The 23,439-nt window shown below is 37.5% G+C and overlaps 1 protein-coding gene across 1 annotated transcript in view; it reads left to right on the forward strand.

Annotated features, from left to right (window-relative positions):
- The window catches only part of CNTN5 (contactin 5), a 284,657-nt gene that overhangs the window by 76,421 nt on the left and 184,797 nt on the right, over positions 1–23,439 (forward strand). Inside the window, exon 6 of the mRNA XM_009334878.1 lies at positions 22,140–22,343. Within this exon, the coding sequence (XP_009333153.1) occupies positions 22,140–22,343 (204 nt within the window). The remainder of the gene's footprint in view (positions 1–22,139; positions 22,344–23,439) is intronic.

Below are 23,439 nucleotides of genomic sequence, written 5' to 3' on the forward strand. Positions count from 1 at the left end.
GCAATGTCTGCAGATAGCTAAGTACATCTTTATATTTGCATACCATATAACACCTGGAGACATGATGCTAGACAGAATATCTTGTTTTTCAATAGATGCAGTATAGCCTATCCTTTTCCCCTTCAGGAAATGAGGTCTGTACTGATGGGATTTTTTCTTCGTCCAAATCTGAGCCCTGGAAAAAGTCAGACTGCAGAGGGAAGAGATGCAGAAAATAACATCTCTGGGTTTCTGTTAGAGAGATGTGTTCAGTTTCTATTTATTCTGGAATGATTGTTATTACTGTGTTACAACTATCAATGTAATTAATGCTTATTATCTTCTGGTCATCTCTACGTTTTTCTCTCTTCTGAATACATTCCCTTGTCATGGTTGCCTTTATAATGTCTTTCTGAGATTGACACTACAGTCTCTATGTGATAGAATTGAGTGCATGATGTTAAGACTTGATTATGATAAGTAAACTGGGAGGGAAAAGATGTAGGCAGAAAAAGTGAGGGGCAGTTTCAACACCACAGCTGAATTTGATTTCCCCAAACAAACTGAGAGCGTAAGGATAGATGGGCATCAATAGTGAAGTTGTCATATGCCTTGTAACAGCTGTCATTCCACAAAATGCACCTTATATGTCATCAAACTGCTTATAAATTTTTCCCTAAAATTATGCTTTTAAAATTATATTTAGACAGATTCCAATGCAATGTTCTACTGTAATACACACATTGCCTTTGATGGTGAAAAACTGGTATCTCTCATTTCCGTCGGTGGGCCAGCAAAACCCCTGCTGTGGAAACTACTGTGTTCACAGACACCGTTTGGTTGGTTTAGTTTATATTGTTTGAGCACTGGTATGCTATGCCAGCAGGAAAATTAATTCTAGAAAAATATTTTGAGCCCCTGTTGGCATAATTTTGTCACCATAGCTATGCCAAGAAAGGTTCTGCAGTGTAGAGGAGTAATCACTGAAAGCTGAAAAATTGCATTGATATGCAGATGTAAACACAACCTCATGTGAATGGGAAGGGGACTCGGCCTCCTTCTCTTTTGTTCACCGTGTAATGCAGAATCACATGCAATTTCCCTCCAGCTCCCTACTTGCAAAATACTGAGGGGCTGTAAGTCCTTGCGGTACTGCAATGGGACTGCAAATGGTATTAGTGCAATGGGACTGCAAATGGTATTAGTACAGTGGCTGGAGTCTCCCAGAAAAGGGGAGAGCTACCTCCATGGGCCTTCCAAAAAATTCCACACCTGATGATGTTTCAACAATAAATCATTCCACGAAGTCCTGGCAATAAGGTACAAGACATTGTACTCTCTACTCTGCTGAGACCCCACCTGGAGTACTATGTCCAGCTCTGGAGCCCTCAGCAAAAGGAAGACATGGACCTGTTGGAGCGGGTCCAGAGGAGGGTCACAAAAATGATCAGGGGGATGGAACACCTCTCCTATGGAGAAAGGCTGAGAGAGTTGGGGCTGTTCAGCCTAGAGAAGAGAAGGCTTCAGGGAGATCTTACTGCAGCCTATCAGTAATTAAAGGGGGCTTATAAAAAAGATGGTGGCAAACTTTTTAGCAGGGCCTGTTGCAACAGGACAAGGGGGGAATGGCTTTAAACTAAAGGGGGGTAGATTTAGACTAGATATAAGGAAGAAATTTTTTACGCTGAAGGTGGTGAAACACTGGCACAGGTTGCCCAGAGAGGTGGAGGATGCCCCATCCCTGGAAACATTCCAGGTCAGGTTGGACGGGGCTCTGAGCAACCTGATCTAGTTGAAGATGTCCCTGCCCACGACGGGGGGGTTGGACTAGATGACCTTCAGAGGTCCCTTCCAACCCAAACTATTCTATGATTCTAAGATTGTGAAAGATGACTGCCAGATCAGAGTCAGTTTGTGAAAAATAATTTTGGACAAAAGCAGAACTTTAAGGGAGAAGTGTGTGAATTCAATTCTGAAATTAAGCAGTGAATATGAAACTTCTCTTCCAGCTACAAAACTCTCTTGCAGACCAGAGGAACTTCAAGGATTTGTGTGCAGGAACATCTAAAATACATTTTTTAATTTTTTTTTAAAGCATTCAGTTTCTGGATACTCCATTTCAGTTTCTGTGTGTGATTTACAAATATGGTATTGTCCTCTAAATAGTCCTAAGAAATTTTGACCCTTAAAATCACCTGGGATACAAACTTTCAAGTGAATACTAATCTATTGTAGTCAATATATCTAAGCTAAAGACTATTTAAACCATGTTTGAAATGTGTGAACATCTAACATTAACAAGACCATGACTTATGGGGGTGTTTCTGAGGATAGAGATTTTTTTGTGGATGAACACCGCATGCTCTGCTATATTGATTTATTCACATTGATCAGCACCTTTAGAAATAATTTTCACTTACTTATCTCAAGAGATAAATCCATGATACAATATCAAACCTAATCATTCTCCACAACCTTGTAAGCAATTCGTCCTTCAACAGAATCCCATTCCTCAATCTCTAAAGTGAATAACTACTTTTAAACTTGCCTTAGAATTTCAGGATTGAGCACTTTTAGAAAACAACGATGTAATTGTGGGAAAAGAAAGATGACTTAGTGAAAGAACACTATATTAAAAGAGATATAAGTTTATTAACATGTTTTCAAATAGAAGATAAAGTAAATACTTTTGTTTGAATAATACCTACATTCCATTCTTACAGAACACAATTCTAGAAAAATCTGAGTCTTTACAAAGCACCACTGACTGAAAAAATACTACACTAATTTCTTTTGACAAGAATTTAATCAGAAAACAAGTTTCATATGTATACAGACTTGATTTCTGTTTATTTATGCTGTGATATATTATCAAGAGGTAATGCAATAAACAAAGAAACACACACAAACTTGTGATATTTATAGATTATTGATGTAGGTTTTCATTAGATTGTTGTCCAAATATTTTACAGAGGAAATAAGAAAGAAAAAAAAAAGTGCACCTGAAATATATTCAGAATATTTGCAGTGCAGATTCAGATGAGAGAATTATTTCTTGGTTTTAATAAATGAGTTTGTTAAGTTATTGTCATCTTTGCTGAGAAATAGCTGAGGGAGTTTTTTGGGAGAGACGCTATCCCCTCTTTCAGAATGGTGAAGGAAAATACATTCAACAAAAAGGATTTTGTGCAGTCTCCTTATGACAAACAGCCACGGGCAGATTCGCACCTCCTGCTCTACCTGGACCATCACTCAAAAAAAATGCTGCCTCTGACTTCATTGGGAGTCCTGTAGCATTTTAATGTGTCTACTCTAGAAGCTTTTCCACTAATATTTTTTTGTTGCAAATCATTAAGTTGTCCCTTGTGAAACATATTAATTGTGGCTAACTTGATCATCCATAAACATAACATTTTATCCTTTTTTTTTTCTTCCATAAACATAACATTTGATTCTTCCTCATCCCCCCATTAGTGTTTTCTCCAAGATGGATTTCCTAGACAGTTAACTCTTAGGTACCCTTGGTAAGCAAGAGGTTCATTAATTACTGACTGCTTAAATAACAAGCTTTGTTTGATGTCTCCATTTTAAAAGGCCTCTACTGCTTTTTTCCATAAACAGGATTATGGCTTTTCATTGTGGTATTCTAAAGGATGTAAATATAGGGTTTTATTCAGTCATTTAATCATCTTAATTACAAGGTTTACCATAGCAAGATTAAAAATGAATGGAAGATTTCATCCAGATTTACATGTTTCTCTCAGAATTAATACTTTCAGCTGAGCTTTTTAAGGCTTTTATTCAAAGCTTTCAGTATGAGCTTAAGAGAATGACGATTCCCATTGTTAGATGAGAACAGCACTGATGCGCGCAGGGGAAGGCAGATGCATGCTCCCTCCCGCCTCAAAGAGACGCTGCCGTCTGGAGGGAGCATGGCTACATAATCTTTCCACACCATGTAACATCTGTACAGATGTTAAACTATAACTTTTTTTAATCTCTTTCTAAAGGACAAAGCTGATCTTACCCAGTTTGGAAACTGTGTTATAGGCTGCATCTTTTATGCCTCCCCTTTAGTGTTATAAAACTAGTTTTCATGAGAAATGCTTCACCAAAGATGACTACTGCTAGTGCTATGGGGATCACAGTCCTTCCCATGCATCTTCTGGTTGTCTGCATAGTGTGTTGCTAAACTGGTAAGCTGCTAAAACAAAACTCTTTCTACCGAGGTCCAGAAGGTTTTGTCCAGTTCTTCTATTTCCCACACAGCTGTCCTAGTCCTCATATTAACTGGAGAAAGTCATGTCAAATAATGTTTTTTTAAGTTGTTCTGTGCTCCTCTTTGTGTGTACTTTGGACATAAACAGAAAACTACTTTGGAAGTAAACACAAACCAATCACTTCTCACTGCTCAGGGTCTGCAAAAGGAATATGAAAGCTGCGTTTGCATTAAAACTGCAACTTTGGACTGCAGCTCCACTACAAGTAGGAAACCAAGTCCAACTGAAGCGCAGTAGCTCTCTAGTCAGAACTCCCCTGGTTAGGCCCATACTGCACACATTATACATAGAAAAAACAAGGCAGTCTCTAAGTGACCTCATTCATAGAATCACAGAATCATAGAATAGTTTGGGTTGGAAGGGACCTCTGAAGGTCATCTAGTCCAACCCCCCTGCAATGAGCAGGGACATCTTCAATTAGATCAGGTTGCTCAGAGCCCCAGCCAACCTGACCTGGAATGTTTCCAGGGATGGGGCATCCTCCACCTCTCTGGGCAACCTGTGCCAGTGTTTCACCACCCTCACAGTAAACAATTTCTTCCTTATATCTAGTCTAAATCTACCCCCCTTTAGTTTAAAGCCATTCTCCCTTGTCCTGTTGCAACAGGCCCTGCTAAAAAGTTTGCTGCCATCTTTTTTATAAGCCCCCTTTAAATACTGATAGGCTGCAGTAAGATCTCCCTGAAGCCTTCTCTTCTCTAGGCTGAACAACCCCAACTCTCTCAGCTGTATTCATTAGGTACATGATGAGGTACAATTAAGTACAATGAGTACTCTGTGCTCATTCAGGTACAGAATTGTTAGGAGTAGACTTCTCCAGGCAACTTACTTATGATAACAAGACTGTTATATTTGGGCTGGACTGCCCTCATTATGCTCATTAGCTTGTTTACAGGTAATTGGCTCTGGTATCTGCATGTAAGACACAGCAAATTCTGGTCTGAAGTCATCCATACACCCTCTGGCTCTCCGTTTACTAAGCTGGCTTTTGTGAATGCAATTCACAGATATCTAACTTTATGTATATGAAGTTCACAAGGTTATCTTAAGGCTGTGGATTCAGTCCCAGGATCCAGGCACCTAACTGGCATTTCAGAGAACTTCCGTATTTATGTGGATCTAGCCATTACCAGTTTCTTCAAAATCATAGTAAGCCTGCATGAACTTAGATCTCTGAATCTCTATCTCTCTCTAAACATGACTGGATGCTACTTCACCATGCTAACCTGTCACTACAGGTGAGATTTCTTCCTGATCATGATTTGTGATATCAATATAGTTCTGTATGTATTAAACAGTAAAGTAACATCCAGTTATTTTCTATGATATATTTTTTTTTCAAATCTGACTTTTCAAATCAACTTTAGCATAGAAAGCTATATAGTTTGCTTCCAGGAGAGACCAATGTGTAGGTCAAAGTCACATTTCTTCTCTCACCTTGAGAACAAGGAGGATGGTTTTGCTGGTTCCTATCAAAGCACTGACCACTTGCAGTATTCCCAAAACAACAGCTGGACAGGTCATACCTCCAACCATGACTCCGCCTTAAGCTAAGCAGAACTTATTCATCAGTCAGTACCTTCTATTACTAGTTTGTAGAAGTGAAAATGTATGAAACTAGTGATGGCAAATAGAACATTTCACATTCACTGGACATAACTATCATCGCCTCCTAACTGCTAGGCTTGCTGGGAAGGTAGAACTGTCCAATAATGTGATGCTTCTCTTTCTACTACCAGAAGTAAGGTTTAGAGGAACACTGAAGTTTGGGGGTGGTTGTTTTTTTTTTTTTTCCTTAAGAGTTATATTAATGTTAAAATGGAAGCCAAATATGTGTCCTAGACTTAGCAAACAGTTGACCTGTAGTAAAGGGATCTATATGAAGACATACAGGACACCCATCTTAACTCTGTTTTGTTTCTCTTGTAATTGCATGCCACAGTTTGTTCTTCACTCATTTTAATTTGTTGTGGGAGCATGATGCTGAGTAACAGGAACAGGCCATTTAAGTAACGGTATTAGAAAATGATTGCTAACTGTACAGGACAGAAAAGTTTCTTTAATAAACCCTTAATATGTCATATATAGAAGACAAGACAGCACAACTTCTCTATCATTTCTTTACATGTCCATAACATATAAATGATCATAATGTACATATAAAACATTTTAAAAACACTGTTTTGAGAGCCACATGTATCAACTGAATGAGTTAGCTATCATGAGTTGAAGGGTTCCTGCACTTCCCTCTTAGGCTTTACTAAATTTTTTTTTTATTTGACTTTAACTGAATGCTAACGAAACTTGAACTTTGCTTTTCAATAATGGGAGAAAAAAAAGTCTTAGAAGACAGGTTCACAGTCCTTTAAACTCTATATTCCTGTCCTAATTCTGGGTTAATTCCATAGGGTCATCTTGTCTCTTCACCCACATTTTCCCCTGGAAGAATCATGAAGATGTTTCCTTCTTGCATCCCTTACTTTATCACTTTTACTAGACTGCTTTTGAAACTTTCTTGTCTAGTAATGCTAATTCCCATGTGTGTTATCATTAAAGTGAATGTCCATGGCCCCTGACACAGCTCAATATAGGAATCTGTATTCTTTATCTGTGCAACTGATTGATGATTATGCCTGTAGTTTTCATTATGGAATGAACAAACACAATTAACTTCTTTTTTTTCTTTTATGGTCTTTTCACTACTCAATACATGACCAGTAATTTTGCTGCTGACTTCCCTGGAGCACTTTATAGGGTTTCCTTCCTCAATCTTGTTGAAGGCATGCATCTGAGGGTATGAAATTTAAGAGTTTGGGAATGATAGAATTTTCTGTAGGGTAGCATTGTAACAAGCTATGTTTGCCAATGAGGAGTTACTCCCAGTCTGTTGGCAATGTGTTGTTATTAGATTTTAATTACATTTTAATGATTTGCATGTGCCCCAAATTCTAGGCAATGTCTGTGTAGTAGGTATATGGATAAATAATTATTATCGATTTAAACTTTCTTGACATAGAAATCTAAATTTTCTCTTATTTTTATTTTTTTTAATAATTTGAAAAGTAATAAATGAACAGAAATACATTACTGGTCCAACTGTAGTAAATCCTCCCAAGGAACTTGTAATTTGTTTTTCTTTTTTTTTTAAATTTTCCAAATGTTATCGCTGCTCATAAATCATCCCCACCCCCTTAAAAACACTAATAATTATTTCAAAAAATACACTAAGCTACACTAGAAACTGAGAGTTTAATGTCCCTAGACCCACTGGATCACTCACTGGAGCGGTTCTTCCCCTCAGGGACTATGAAAATGTAGTGAAAGAAAGCTGGTTGACCTTGGCCAATTAAGGTAGCACACAACGAAGGGGCAGCCGTGACAGGGCTCTGCTTAAGGGACGTGTGCTGTAGTTTCACAGCTACACTATTGTCAACAAATATTATCCCAGCTGCCAGTTCAGGAGAATCAAAGTGAAAGGAGATACCAAGAGGGAGGAAGCATGGGAGATTAATTAATTCTAAAAAATGCATTGAGTGTGTTGGCCCTCAGGCTCATGCTCTATTGCCTTTCAGGCGCCAGCCGTATGTGGCTATTTGTCTACAGCTTGACAAATGGGACAATAATGATGAAAAGTTTCTGTAGTGGGCAAGCTCCTCTTCCCTAGAGACAAGTTACTAGCCTGTAACTGAGATGTCCCAACAAATTAGACATAACTATTCAGGAACCCCTCAATCTAGTGATTAAACAAGACAGTATTGTCCTGCCAGGTTTAGCAGAAATGTTTGTTCATGGTATCACAACTGTATTTCTGTAACTAGTGTTGTAAAGGTACCAATTAAAGTAGGAAATGGTGTTGCAAAAACTTTTTCTGTGGCACAGGTTATATAGCTTCTAAAATAGCAGGAGCCCATAGATTTAAGTTTGGAGTAGCATACAGCAGTTACAGTCACAGAGGTACAGGGTGCTTTCGCAAAACTGACCCTCTCATAATAATCTTCCTATTAGACTCCATTTGCTATTTAGTTCTGATGTTTTACTAAGCTGGTGGCTGGAGAACAATATCGTTTTACAAACATGTCAGTTAGTTAAAAGTCAGAAAGCCTATTTTGTTTAAGATAGAAAATTCCTAATTAGTCCCAATCACCTCTCCACTTCATACCACGGAAAAGAATAGAGTGAGAGTGCACGTGTTAATCAGCGTAACTAAGGAGAAGCTGCCAGAAATGCAATGCTGATCAGATGGCTGAAACAAGAGGAAACATAAGAAGGGGGAAGAGATGAGAAATTATTCATTTCTAAGGGTCTGGATTCTAACTTTTTATCTCCATTACCGCTGTGGGGAAATCTTAAAGGATTAAAAAAGGATGAAAACAGTGGAGTTTTCAGAAAATGCAACTCTTCCCAGACTAGGCATGATTAACTGAATTCAGCAGTGATTCTGGTAGAGATGACTACTGAAAATGTTAGGAGGACACTCTTGATTCAGAAGGAGAAAGCTTTGGACTGAACTGATCTGAGTCAGTTATTCCTTATTTTGTAAGTACAATACGAAAGTGAACTTACAACCATTTGAGGTGATGCAATGCTTAATGAGACATAGATTTTCATATAGCCTTATTTAATCAGTTCAGGAAGATTGTTCCAAATAAATGAAGCAGTATGAAAACAATTCTATTTGGGATATCTAGTTTTCATTTTTCTTTCTTTAAGGGGAAACTAGAAATTGTTTAGAAATATATATCTGGGTGTATTTATGTTCTTTTTTCCTACCCAATACAATTGTAACTGGCATGAAGGTAGTTATCACTTAACAGTAAATATGTTAAAGGCAATTGCTTGGATTTTTCAAGGAGAAAATGACTGAATAGATATAAGCATAATATCATAGAGTTCAGACAAAAATCTGAATTATTACAGCCAAATCCAAACCCCTGTGCAGCAGCACATGTGCATCCCTTATCTTCTGACAATAAAAGATGTTTTCCAGAGAAATCACAGTGGAAAAATGACTTTTTTTTTTAACACAATGCCATCTTTTTAACAATGTAACAATTAATACCACACTTATTTCTGATAATTTGATTGCCTACTTCCGTCTCCTGTGTTCTCATGCTATGTTCCAATATTGTTAAAATCATTGCTGATGACTTTATTAGCCAGCTATTACAATTCCTGTTGCGTTGATGCTATTACCCTAGGGCAGAGAATCTCTAACTGGAAAATTTCACTTCATTTACTGGTTTATTGAAGCGTTAATTTTCATGGTATTTTCCTCTTTCAATAATTAAGAAAGTCTTCCATTGGAGACTGCAGGGATAAAAGTTCAGTAAGAAGAAGGGAAATGGAAAGAAGGATATAGATAATACTGATGAAAGGTTTGTCTCAGTTTGGCTTTTCCTGCAGAACCACAAGGTCCTTTAGGAGTTTAGCAAGCTACCATGTAGTTTCAATCCTGAAGAGTCTATTTCAGCTCTGCCAAGTGCAAGATGGAAGGAAGGAGCACTACCCATTTTACAGAGGATAACAGAAGGTGATCTATTAAGAAAATTTCAAGAAAAGACTAAAATTGCACTTATTTACAGTCCAGATCTTGTGACTTTACAACATCATGCTTCATGCCTAAAATGCAAAGCGCTTTGAAAAACATGATTAGTCCTCTGAAAACTATGCACGTACTCAGCACAGGAGAGAGCAGAACTGCCTGTTGTTTTCATTACTTTAATAATTATATTTCTTTTAGAAAAAAGAATTGGGGAGAGTTGGACAACTATCTTCTTTTTCCATGTGATATATATATATATAATGTGACACATCAGGTGTTACTTTGACTGCTATTGCTAAGAGGTTGAGGAGGAAAGTTTATAATCATGGGACGCTGCCCTAGGCTGAAAGTAAGACAACAGAAGGCTATGTATTATCTCTAAATAACAATTATGTGATGAGTAGAAGATGGATGGAAGCAGTTCATTGGGTTTCCAGTAGTGCAGAACAATATGCACAGGGATTCAACAGTGTATTGTCTGTATGTAGAAACAGGTAAGAGTTACAGTCTCTACATTGTTAAATTTTAAATGATTGATTGTTGCTGAGGTTATTTGTAGTGATTTATTTGTACAACAAGGTTGAACATCATTATCAGCATTCTAGGGCAGTTTGCTAATGTGTCATGTGTCTTCTTCATCTGCACTTTGAGTTATTTTTTAATTAAGGTGAAAAAAAATCTGTCACTGTCATTCTTAATACTTAAAAATTGTCTTTTGGGACTATAAATTTGGTTTTATGTTATTCTCTGAAGCATATGTTCACATGTTGCATTGTGTTCAGAAAGATGTAATGGAGGATCCATTCCCTGGAATATTTAAGCCTAGAAAATACACCAAGAAGGAGCTGAGCACTAGACCTTGAGCATCTGGGGGATTATGTGATTTATACCGCTAATTTTATTTTGAACATTTGAAAATCAAATTCAGAGGGAGGATGAGGGGGTAGCTACCCATCTCCAATGTTCATTTACACAGCTCCTAAGGATTCATTGACTAAAACTTTTTTTGTGTGTGTTTTGGCATTTCTTGTAGATGTACAAAGAGATGGTGTGGAGAGGAAAGAGTATTAGAAATCAAAAGAATTATGTAGTGGAGATTTCACTTTGACTATGCCTGATTCATGACTGCTGGGAAGTCACTTCCTTCCATCTTCTTCAGTTTTCCCATATAAAAGTGATGATAATGGTACTGCCCCTGATTTGAGATCTTAGAAAAATAAATACCATAGGAGCAAAGGAACAGACCCAAGGAAGATCCATCAATCATATCGTGCCATGGCCATAGTGGAATTCACCAAACACTGACCTGCAGATAGACCCAGCAAAAGCCTTTAAATTTATATTAAAACACTTAGCACCAAGAGAATATAAAGCAGAGAGGCAGTGGGGTGTATCTTAAGTTCAATATGTGCAGCCATACAAAGGCAACTCTGCGGACTCCAAGCAGTTTCTGCCAATACAATTCCTATGACAACAACTGCATGTAAAGAATAGTGAAGGCTGTTAGAAAAGACTGTGTTTTGAAGTATAAACTAGAACTGCAGTAGCCTTTTTTCATTTTTGCACCCAGAAGCCTGAAATTAAATCTTGTTAAATAAATCTTTCTGCTACTATTAATCCTTCCTGGCATTAGGAATCAAGGTGAATGAGGGATGAAGTGACAAGTTTAAGTTGCTCGCTTTCTTAGAAGCACAAAAAGCCAAACTGAAACATACATATAAACTCCTTGAGAGACTGATACTCTGATAACTGGAGTATTAATGAGTATTTTCAGTCAAATTACAGAATTTGCTTAACAGAGTTTCTGTTGCTAAATGATGAGTAGAGGAAAGCTAGGCATGCAGATATTTTGCATCTCTCAGCTGAAAAAGAGATAATGTCACTCTTCCACTTGACAGAGCCATATTCCACAAATTTGGATTATCACCATCCTATCATTACTTTGATTTTTTTTCTTTTGATGAATGTCCTGGTTACACCTTTGAAATGCATTAATCTATTGGTATTGTTGCAGTAGTCATAAAAAGAAATTTCTGTGTAATGTAGCAGCCCACTTGGGTGCAGGATTCTGGGGTTCACCACAGGTAACACTGCTCTGGACTATGATTTTTCATTGTGCTCACCCCTGCAGCAGACTTAGGTAAGAAGAAGTAGACCATGACGGAGTAAGTATCACACCAGTGCCATTAAAATGTAGAGAAAATCAAGTATCATAGCATGATCAGAGAACAAGAGAGATGTAAAGTGTGAAAGAGCAAAAAGGAGAAAAAATTTACTTTAAATTCTGTTGAATGTTTTGCCAGAGAAAATAATTTCTGTATAGATATATATTTTATACAATGATGTGTTTTCCTGAGCATTAAACAATATCCTCATTATATTCCAATGCCACACTTTTCATAGAATCATAGAATCATAGAATCATTAAGGTTGGAAAAGACCTCGAAGATCATCGAGTCCAACCATCAAACCAACACCACCATGCTCACTAAACCATGTCCCTAAGCGCCACATCTACACGTCTTTTAAATACTTCCAGGGATGGTGACTCAACCACTTCCCTGGGCAGCCTGGTCCAATGTTTAACCACTCTTTCAGGAAAGAAATTTTTCCTCACATCCAATCTAAACCTCCCCTGGCGCAACTTGAGGCCATTTCCTCTCGTCCTATCGCTTGTTACTTGGGAGAAGAGACCAACACCCACCTCGCTACAGTCTCCTTTCAGGTAGTTGTAGAGAGCAATGAGGTCTCCCCTGAGCCTCCTTTTCTCCAGGCTAAACAACCCCAGTTCCCTCAGCCGCTCCTCATAAGACTTCTTCTCCAGACCCCTCACCAGCCTCGTTGCCCTTCTCTGGACACGCTCCAGCACCTCGACGTCGTTCTTGTAGTGAGGGGCCCAAAACTGAACACAGTATTCGAGGTGCAGCCTCACCAGTGCCGAGTACAAAGGGACGATCATTTCCCTACTCCTGCTGGCCATAGATGTTTTAATAATTCTATAAAGTCAGTAGTATTTATTAAAAGAGCTGCAGTGCTAATGTTTAAATTCTGAATTAAGTTCTCTGGTATTACTTATTTAGACTGTTTAACTTTATTGTTTTTTACCATCCACTTTTTTTCTGCTTTTCATAGAAAATAGAATTGTACAGTGACATCTGCATTACCTGATATGTTATTAAACATAGAACATCAATTTATGTGGTGCATTCAGGATTTTTCTACATAAGTATTTATTTCCATTCCTACCTGATGATAGATGACTATCAAGAGTAGAGCTGTTGTTAGAATTCTTTTATTTCTTTCAAAAGATTTTTAAAACTTCCTATTTGTAGTTCATCTGCCTTGTGGTCAGAGTTTTCTCTTCCCAGTGTTTTTCTTCCTTAAAAGACTTCTTTCAGTCCTAACCACAAATTTATTTGTTTCCACCATCAGCTTTTTTCCCATAAATTTACATAATTTTCACATTTTCTTTACTTACTTAAGAAAACAATATATGTTGATAAAGTGGCCTTAAATTCTGAAATTATAGAGTGTCTAAACATTCCTTTACATGAAAAGGTTACTGAGAATATGGTATCTCAAAAATTATTTCAAAATATGTCAAGAAAATCAAATGTCTTGTTTTTTCTTTTTTTTAAATAAGTCAGACTGAGTTTGAGTTTTGCAAAGTTACTGTGACATAATATTAAACTCTGAATGTGTAGGCAATAAGATAATAATGAGGTGTTAAGAAACAACCAATACGGATTTTTCAAGAACAAATCATATCAAATTTAAATCTTTTTTCTTTGAAAGTGTGAATGGTCTAGTGCAAAGAAAGGCATATTTAGCATTTGTGAATGACTCTAGCTGCAAGAGGTTACAACCACTGCAGAGCACAGAATGAGAATTCAAAAAGATTAGTACATTGGAGAAATGGCTTGCAACGAGTAACACAGAATTCAGCAAAATGCAGATTACTATACTTACCAAAGATCAAATTTACAGATAGAATAAAGGGAAATAAGTGATTAAACAGCATTATTCCTTAGAAAAATGCTGTTATTACAGAAAATGGAATACTTAGTAGAATGGAAAATTGCATACTTCAGTTCTAGGATATACCAAGAAGACTGCTACCTATAGAGTACATGAAACTATTATTCCAATTATCAATAATGTCAATGTCTCAAATTGAATACCATGTGCACCTTTGGGTCCTACAATATAAGATGTAGAAAAGCAGTAGAGACAACAACAATAAAACTAAGTAGAGGATTTGAAACCACGACTTTTAAGGAAAAGTTGAAGAGATTTGGTTGATCTAGCCTCAAGGACAGAAGCCTGATACAAACAAGGATAACGGTCTTCCATTGTAACTGTAAAAGTTGAATATAGGTCATCAAAAAAATTGTTTTCAAAACTTTCAATATGGTAAATTGAAGAAGTAATAAACAGTATTGCAAAAAAAAGGAAATGTACACAAATATTAAGGAAAACCATCTAATTATTAACTGAGCAATGAAATAGCTTACTCTGAATATCTAAATTTAGGAATTTAACTCACTGGACATTTTTAAAGACTGGGCTGATAATATCTGATTTTGTCTGAGGACAAAAGGAGAGCCTGAAGGACGTGTTCTTGAGCTCCTTTTGATCACAATATTTTTATTCTTTCTGGAACAGATTTTTTTTTTTTTTTAATATGAAAATCATGCCAGTAACAATCAAATACACATAATAACCTAGCATCCTTTCCCAGAAGCCATATTTTTGTTGTATGCTATGTGGTCTCTTTAAAGAACATATGTATGAGAAAGAGATTTCATCGGTCTGCACGTTTCAATGACTGGCTACATTTCATACATGTCAAATGTACAAATGAGACTATATTGGCTGTGTACATTGATAATGACAGTATAATATTTGTATCCTCCAGTACAAGATCAGTCCTGACAGTACACTTACCTTTTCTACCATACTTTTAGTTATTGGCTGTGTGAATGGTTATAAGAAAGAAAATATTTGAAGATTTATCACTGTAATTAAATCCGAACAAAGACAAATATGTGATGGTAGAATTGTGTTTCAGGTAAGTGAGCAGTAGATAGAGAGCCCCCAGAGCAGAAAAGAAGCAATTTCATTGCTAGCTGATAAATTGACAATATCTGTTTGCTCTATGTGGGTGCATTACAATGCAACAAATAAATTACCTTCATTAAATATTTTCTTGGAGGATTAATAAGCACTGATGATAAGTCACAGCAGTACAAAGAAATGCACCAAAATTATTTATCTGGTTGTGGTGGGAGGCTGGAGGAACAACCCATAGTTATCATCCATCTTAGCTAAAAAGCAGCCTTGCCCCTTCTGAACGTGAAGTGTTCTCCATCATTAGAGAGTGCCGCATATTGCACCCTTATTCTGTGGCTGGTACAAACAATATCCAAACAGCAATTGTGATGATAAAGGTTAAAACTGGGCTTGAGATAAAATAAGGTTTTCTATTTTCAGCAGGGGAGACTTAGGCATATATTTTTCTGATACTTTATTTTTTTTAAATAAAATATTTCTGAATGGTAAAGCAAAGCCGTCAGGCAAATTTCATGGTTTATAGCTATATATAGTAAATTCAGCCTGTAATCCCGAGTGTATTTTTTGCTGCTTTTTTATCAATAAAAAAAGAGAAGAAGCAAGTTCTCCAGAGTTGCTAAAATTCTCAGATTATCTCAGATTTTGGCTGTCATCAGGCATCAGTACCATTTATTCATCAACTACTGCCATCTTGTGGAATTGGGGTAATCAGGGGAAATCCTAAAAAGAGGAAGACAAATATATATTCCCAATAGGATACTGGAGGAGATGGAGTACTATATCTCCCACTGCATCACAGAAAGAAGACACAAAACACCATAACTCCGTAGAATTGCAATTATGGGATGTGTATTTGCATGCTTTGCCCTTGAAGATGCAATATTTAACCATTTTATGGACTGTACCTTTAGGTTTTATGTGGCCTTCAAGGAGTTTGTATGGTGACTTTCTTGTTACATCTTCACTTGCCACCAGAAATACCACTTAGCTGACAGGACTGATGAAAAGGCTGTCTAGAAACTGCATGTTAAAAGGATGAAACAAGCAATTTTTCAGGAGAAAAGCCTTGAAGCAAATCTGGGAAACATTCAGGCACTAACACAGGAGTGAATATGTGGTGCTATCCGAATGCCTCCAGCACAGTTCTTGTTTTAATACTTAAAGGGTTATTTCTTACTGACCCACAATTACAGAAAGACTTTTGCATTACCATAGTAGTGACATTTTCTGCATCAGAATGATATGTCCAAAAGCACAATACAGCACTAATATAAATGCTGATATATCAGTATTCCAGCTTCATCCATTATGGGAAGTACGTCATGTTGTGACAGTTTAGGAATTAGTGTTGTGAAATGGAGAAAATAGATCTACAAAAATCATTTAAGAAATTATAGTAAACAAAATTTCACACCATAAATTCCTTTTGGCAGGAGATAGATGCTCTCTTCTCACTGCTTTATCGCCAAATGGCCCAGATTTTCACCTACATAGCCCACTAAAAAGTACTCTAATCAAAAATAGAAACAAATTGGACATTTGGAAGGCTTTCCAAATGACCTTCAGAAAACAGATACAAAACTTCTTGGAGACACTTTTCTGTAAACAAGTCTGGTCATTCATAAAAGGAAATACCAGTTTTGTGGTTACCAAAACAACTTAAATCATTTTCACACCAAGACTTTGCATATAACAGAACTTACCAGCAGAAGAGTCCTCCAGCCTAAGCCACAGGAGAATGTTAATTTACAACTGCCTCTATAATTCATAATTTCTCTGACTTTTTACTCTCTGTTTCTGTTTGTGTTGATGAATAATATCTAAGTAAAATTTTCTTTTGTGTTGGCAGTCAACTGTAATTTCCAGGAAGGGCTCTGCATCATCTTTGTGGTTTTGGCATAGGTGTCACATTAAAAATAAAAAAATATGGGCATAAAAATAAAAAATAAGCTCAGCATATATTCTGTAAAAATACTCTAAACTACTGTATACTGCAGTATTCACAATTTCCTATTTTCACTTAAACTTTTTTTCCCTATTGAAAGCAAAATGAGTACCGCATGGAGAAACTATTTACTCAGTCTTTTCTCAAAAAGAGATTACTTCAGAAGGTTTGTATCTAGGGTAATTACTTCCTGATTTTACAGTTGTAGTTTGGTTTATTTAGATTTTGGTAGCACTGACTTTTAGCTTCAAAATCTCTTGAAGCTCATAATTATTCACCCGTCAGGCTTGAAATGCATCTCTGAAGTTCAGTCTCCTATTAAAAAGTTAATACAATGACACTTGTGTTTTGTGCTTAGCCAAATGACACTGGTTCTAAAATCTTTTAACCTAAACCATTGTAGGAAAATATAGGCTTGAAGTTCACTAACAACTGGAGTGAGCTGTGTACAAATAGGCCAAACGCCTGTTTGGTCTTAGGCTTCTTTTTCTGAAATTCAAAAAGTTCACTCAGCAGTTTGCCATTTTGTAAGACTGGGATTTCAGATAACATTTAAATGCAAGCCTCGCTTGTAGTTTACATGTGCTTCTGTGCTGAACTGCTGTGGGACTTGTGTCATGTAACTATATTCACTGTTGTATTAGAATATTTTACTGTGCATGTACTATAGATGACAGACTTCTCTGTAGATAGACAGCAATGTTTTAAATGTTGATTCTCCATAATTTTTTCTTTATTAGTTATTTTTATATGTCATTGCAATCATTTGGGTATTCTCTTATGCATGATACTGCCAGAAGAAAACAAAACAAAACAAAACAAAAACCCAGGTTTTGTGCTTGGACAGCCTTCATTAGCAATTCTGTGGTTTAAGAACCCTATATTTTAATTTTGCTGGCATACAAACTGGGAACATTCAGAGCCCCAGAATATGAACATGTGGTGGGTTGACCCTGGTTGGACACCAGATACCCACCAAAGCCTCTCTATCCCTCCCCTCTTCAGCTGGACAGGGGAGAGAAAATATAATGAAAGGCCTGTGGGTCGAGATAAAGACAGGGAGAGATCACTCAGCAATTACTGTCACGGGCAAAACAGGCCTAACTTGGGGAAATTAGTTTCATTTATTGCCAATCAAATCAGAGTAGGGTAATGAGAAACAAAAACTAAATCTTAAAACATCTTCCCCCCGCCCCTCCCTTCTTCCTGGGCTCAACTTCACTCCCAATTTTCTCTACCTCCTCCCCCCCAGTAGTGCAGGGGGATGGGGAATGGGGGTTGCGGTCAGTTCATCTCACATTGTCTCTGCCGCTCCTTCCTCCTCAGGGGGAGGACTCCTCACACTCTTCCCCTGCTCCAGCATGGGGTCCCACCCATGGGAGACAGTCCTCCATGAACTTCTCCAATGCGGGTCCTTCCCATGGGCTGCAGTTCTTCACGAACTGCTCCAGCATGGGTACCTTCCATGGGGTGCAGTCCTTCAGGAACAGACTGCTCCAGCGTGGGTCCCCCACAGGGTCACAAGTCCTGCCAGCAAACCTGCTCCAGCGTGGATTCCTTTCTCCACGGGTCCACAGGTCCTGCCAGGAGCCTGCTCCAGCACGGGCTTCCCATGGGGTCACAGCCTCCTTCAGGCACATCCACCTGCTCTGGCGTGGGGTCATCCATGGGGTGCAGGTGGATATCTGCTCCACTGTGGACCTCCATGGGCTGCAGGCGGCCAGCCTGCCTCACCATGGTCTTCACCACGGGCTGCAGGGGAATCTCTGCTCCAGTGCCTGGAGCACCTCCTCCCCCTCCTTCTTCACTGACCTTGGTGTCTGCAGAGTTGTTTCTCTCACGTATTCTCACTCCTCTCTCCCAGTTGCTGTTGCACAGCAGCCTTTCCCCCTTCTTAAATGTGTTATCTCAGAGGGGCTACCACCATCGCCAATGGGCTTGGCCTTGGCCAGCAGTGGGTCTGTCTTGGAGCCGGCTGGCATTGGCTCTATCAGACAAGGGGGAAGCTTCTGGCAGCTTCTCACAGAAGCCACTCCTGTAGCCCCCTGCTACCAAAACCTTGGCACACAAACCCAATACAGAACACCAATGCATGTTTCATCCTCTATCATGGCTGTAAATTTAGAAGTGTGAGACATTTGTACAATGGATCAACGTCAAGGTACACCCATTTTCCCATAATTGCAGTCATTCTCTTTAACACCCTTTTGTAATATCACTTCTGCAAGATCATCCATCTATTTCTGTCAGCTAAAAACTATTGGGTCCCCAGATCCCAAGCCAGCTGTGGTTGTTTCTGACTGTTCTGCATAGCATGCATTGGAAATTGTAGAGTTTTCCTGAGATATTTCCACTGAAGCCTATGCATACTGTGTGGACATAACCCTCAAAATTATATTTAAGAATCTGCTGAACTCATTAACCAGGTCTAATAGGAGAGAAACTTCATAAAGTGTGTAAGGAGCTTTTCAGCTGCAAAGAAGGTTCAGAATTCCAGATCAGTTAGAGATCTGAGCATTCAAATGCAAAGTCTTCATGCATTTGAAAGTGTATTCCCAGGGTCTTGCTTTTTAGAAATTAAAAATAGAAGTAATTCCTTCAATGTCAATGGGCTGACAATGATCAAGAAGTAAACTGTTAACACTTTTGTCTGTGCTTTGGAGTTTAGGCTCCTGGCTGGAATACAGATGCTGTAGGTATGCACAAATAAAAGCATTAACTGCAGCTTGATAGCATAAATTATTTGAGGTTTAGATTTGGCAGAAGTTCTGTTACTTTTTTCTCAGTACCTTATCCCAGTACCCATTCATCCATCACTCATTTTTTAACACCAAAAATCATTTAGGAGGTGACAAAATGACAGTTTCCCCCCTGGATTCAGCATCAGCAAAGACTAAGTACTCTATTTCCTTAGAGGCACAAAAATTTATTGCCTGAAATCCATTCCTTAGGGGTAGTTCTAATTCATAAATGAATAATTAACTGCATGTGTTTTTAGGGTACAAATGGAGAAAATTCTATTCTACATGAACTACCAATGAACGCACAATGATGGCTACTTTACATTTGGTTTGAACTACTTTTAAGCCAGAGCAATTAGTGAGACTGATTGCTTTCATTTGAATTGGTAACAGGTGTCTTCAATTAAAGCCTATGCATTTTCCTTGAACTTGTATGTTCATCATGACTTTGCAGAATTTTATGCTGCCATGAATCATTTCTGCCAGATAAGACATCATAGCAAAATGTGGCAATGAAATTTTCAGAGAGAAATATTTTGGGCTAATTAGTATTTTGCCTGAAACATAACAGAAGAGGAAGGAAATTTTGAACATTCGGAGAGCTCTCTGTGAGCCCTGAACTCCTCAGCGTCCTGTGTAACCACTCAGAATTACAATTAGATCTGAAAAAGGTTTTAGGCAAAAAGTCAGTGTGTGCAGCTTAATTCCGTGTTTTGGAGAAGTCTTCCCCTACTGTCACGTAAATATGCTTAGTCCTTTAACATATCATTTTTGTACTAATACCATCAGTTTTTCATAAGAAAATTTTCATCTGATTTCAAAACTAGACTGAACTTCTTCAAAATTAATCCAGAACATCCTGCATCTCTACATCATTGCTTGCACGGTTGGCTTATACTGGTTAAAAACCTAGTCATTGTGCTTTTCCATTCCTTTCTGACCACCATGTCAGGGAACGGTACAACACAGGGATAGAAAGGACAGATCAGTTCGAATTTCTAATGCTTTGTATACTGTTAAAGTCAAACTGCACACCTGGCTATGGCATATATTTAGCTAGGATGTTAATGTGTTTCACACTTCTTGTACCATGAACAGCTATACCAGTTCCTCTCCTATGGTTAGCAGAAAAGCACACAGAAAAAATTAAATTTTGAGGCGTTTCCTCTCACCCCTTTGACCCTTTCCTTTTCCAACTATCTTTATATCAAGAAAACATTTTGTCTGTAGTGGGGATAAAAGTATGAGAGAACCAGACTGACGTACATGCAATTAATGTCTTCATATCGCTGCTGAAGCTGAGAGTAGTCACGTAAGAAATTTGAGTCTAAAAACTTGGAACTTGCTATACCAATGGAGCAGTTTGCATCTTGAGCAGTAGCAGGGATTTTATATACCTGAACTATCTTTGGCTTTTCTGATTTTGGAGTCAGTTCTTTAAAGACTGTCATGGGGGTAGGTTACAGAAGAAATTGCCTTACAGTTAATGTGCCAGTTTAAGTAGTGAAGAATATTTTTTTAAAGTGTGAAGACAAAATGAAACAGTGGAAGATAAGATTGAAAGGAGAACAACATGTAAAAAAGTATACATAAGGTTAAGGCTTTATAGTCTCAATTGGTGGAACGCCACATGAATAATTCCCTGCAAGGAATTCCCTGCTAAATCAGAATCTCATTAACTTTACTGATACTTCTAATGCAGAGACATTAATGCATCTAGGTTTTCAATAAATCACAATATAATCTCATACAGAATAATAGGAAATAATCTTTTTTCTCAACCAATTATTATGAGTAGAAAGGGAAAATTATACACTTTTCAGGTGAACAGAAAGATTTGTGGGATAAAAATGAGAATGAAGGCACTGTCTTTAATTACCTTTTTTAAAAATCACTTTGACTAGTCCTTGATCTGTCAGATTATGAGGCAAAGCAGTTGGTAGCTTTGGTTTAAGGAATTATTCATTGATCGTAGGGATTTAAGCTGCATATAGGAAGGGTTCTGAAATTCTTCAGTGGAGAAGATGTAGAAAAAGATAGAAGTGTAGTGTGGTAATACTACCTGCAAGGTAGGTTGAACAGTTATTAGAATCTGCTTATTTAAAAAACAGATGTTCAGAACTAAAAGCTGTTTATACACGCACACAAAAAAGTCATCCCTACCTCTATAGGATACATCCTGCTATAGTTCACTGAAATTTTGAACAAGTAGAAAAAAAAATATATTTTATATATTATTTCTGACTTGACCTGAAAGATTAGAAAAAGGAATTATCTAATATTTTATGGGTGATTTCTGAGTCTGTTGAATAATTTAATTAATTTTCTTGAACTAAATCTGTCCTGTGGACTCAATGCTTATGTTGTTTCCAAAATCCCAAGGAAAGAAAAAAAATTCTTCTCTTCTGTTCTAAAACAAACAAACAAACAAACACACACAAAAAAAGTTTAAAAGCCTTTAGCTTTTGGTTTTTTCTAGATTATTTAAATGAAGGTAATGAACATTTATTGAGTGTAGCCATTAACATTACACAATAATTTCCGTAATTGCTTTCACTTATTTTTTTGTTTTCTTTCAGAGATCATCTATAGCTGGGTATTTAATGAATTCCCATCTTTTGTGGCAGAAGATAGCAGACGCTTCATCTCTCAGGAGACAGGCAATCTCTACATCTCCAAGGTGCAAACATCTGATGTTGGCAGCTATATATGCCTGGTAAAAAACACAGTGACAAATGCCAGAGTTCTGAGTCCTCCTACACCTCTGACACTGAGAAATGATGGTAAGAGGCATTATTCCTGGGTACCACATGGAAGCAAAAATACTAAGCCCAAAATACTTTAGGTAATTTAAGAACCATGATTTTATTGTTTTTCAATATGTGCATGCATTTACTGCAGCAATCAGCAAAGGAAAGGTGTTCAAGGAGACAGTTTCTTTTAAAACATCTAACAGTTGTGAGAATATTTAGACCTCTGAAGGCTGAGGTGCAATCTGACACCTCATGATGTATTCTGTTTAGAACAGTTACTCCTTCTTGCTATTCTGGTGCTCTGTCACTGACAGAAAGAAGCAAATCTCCTTTCTCAGTAACGTCTGTTTCTTTAGGGCTCAGTTCAGTTGCCTCAACGCAACTGGCCACTGCCACACTGAGATACCCTCAGGCATCTGAGACATCCACAGGGGACTGGCAAATACCACATAGGGCATACAGACCAGCAGCAGGATGCCAGGAGATACACATTCATGCATCTCAGATGACACAAGGCACATATGGTTAGACAACTGAACAGGTGTCGTATTGCTTAAAACTTTACCTGTTGCTGTACTAAAGACCTGTTACAGTTCCAGGCTCCAGTTCAACGCACTAAGTACCACCAAGAACACTACAATAGCCTTGATTACAGTGATAGTTACCCACATAGTTTTGAATTTCATCAATGCATTTAACTGCTGTATTTTTTTGTGTAAGTAAGTACCTAAATGTTATTATCAAAAAGTGGCTTAGGATTTTTTCCCAAAAATCAAAAGAAAACACCTTCCGGTAATATTTCTTATGAGCAGTATGACATTTCAATATAAATGATATGTAACTCTCTATGATATGTTGGAATATCTGCCTACAGAGGCAACTGTGTTATTTGCTCTTTTCAGCAAAAAGATTCATATATTAAATTATAATTGCTTTTTTGTTTTGTTTTCTGTCAAAATAATGTTATTTTTGAGAATAATAATTAATTATTCCATAAGTGCCTATATTTTCTTTTTTTCCAAGATGTTCCACATTTAATGATGCTTTCTAGTTCTTCAGAAACACATTTCAGCAATTCAGCATATGTGAATCCATACTTACATAAATGGGAGAGAGAGAGGGAAAG

Source organism: Pygoscelis adeliae, unplaced genomic scaffold (genome assembly GCF_000699105.1).
Source record: "Pygoscelis adeliae isolate BGI_AS28 unplaced genomic scaffold, ASM69910v1 Scaffold141, whole genome shotgun sequence".
NCBI classification, from domain to species: Eukaryota; Metazoa; Chordata; class Aves; order Sphenisciformes; family Spheniscidae; genus Pygoscelis; species Pygoscelis adeliae.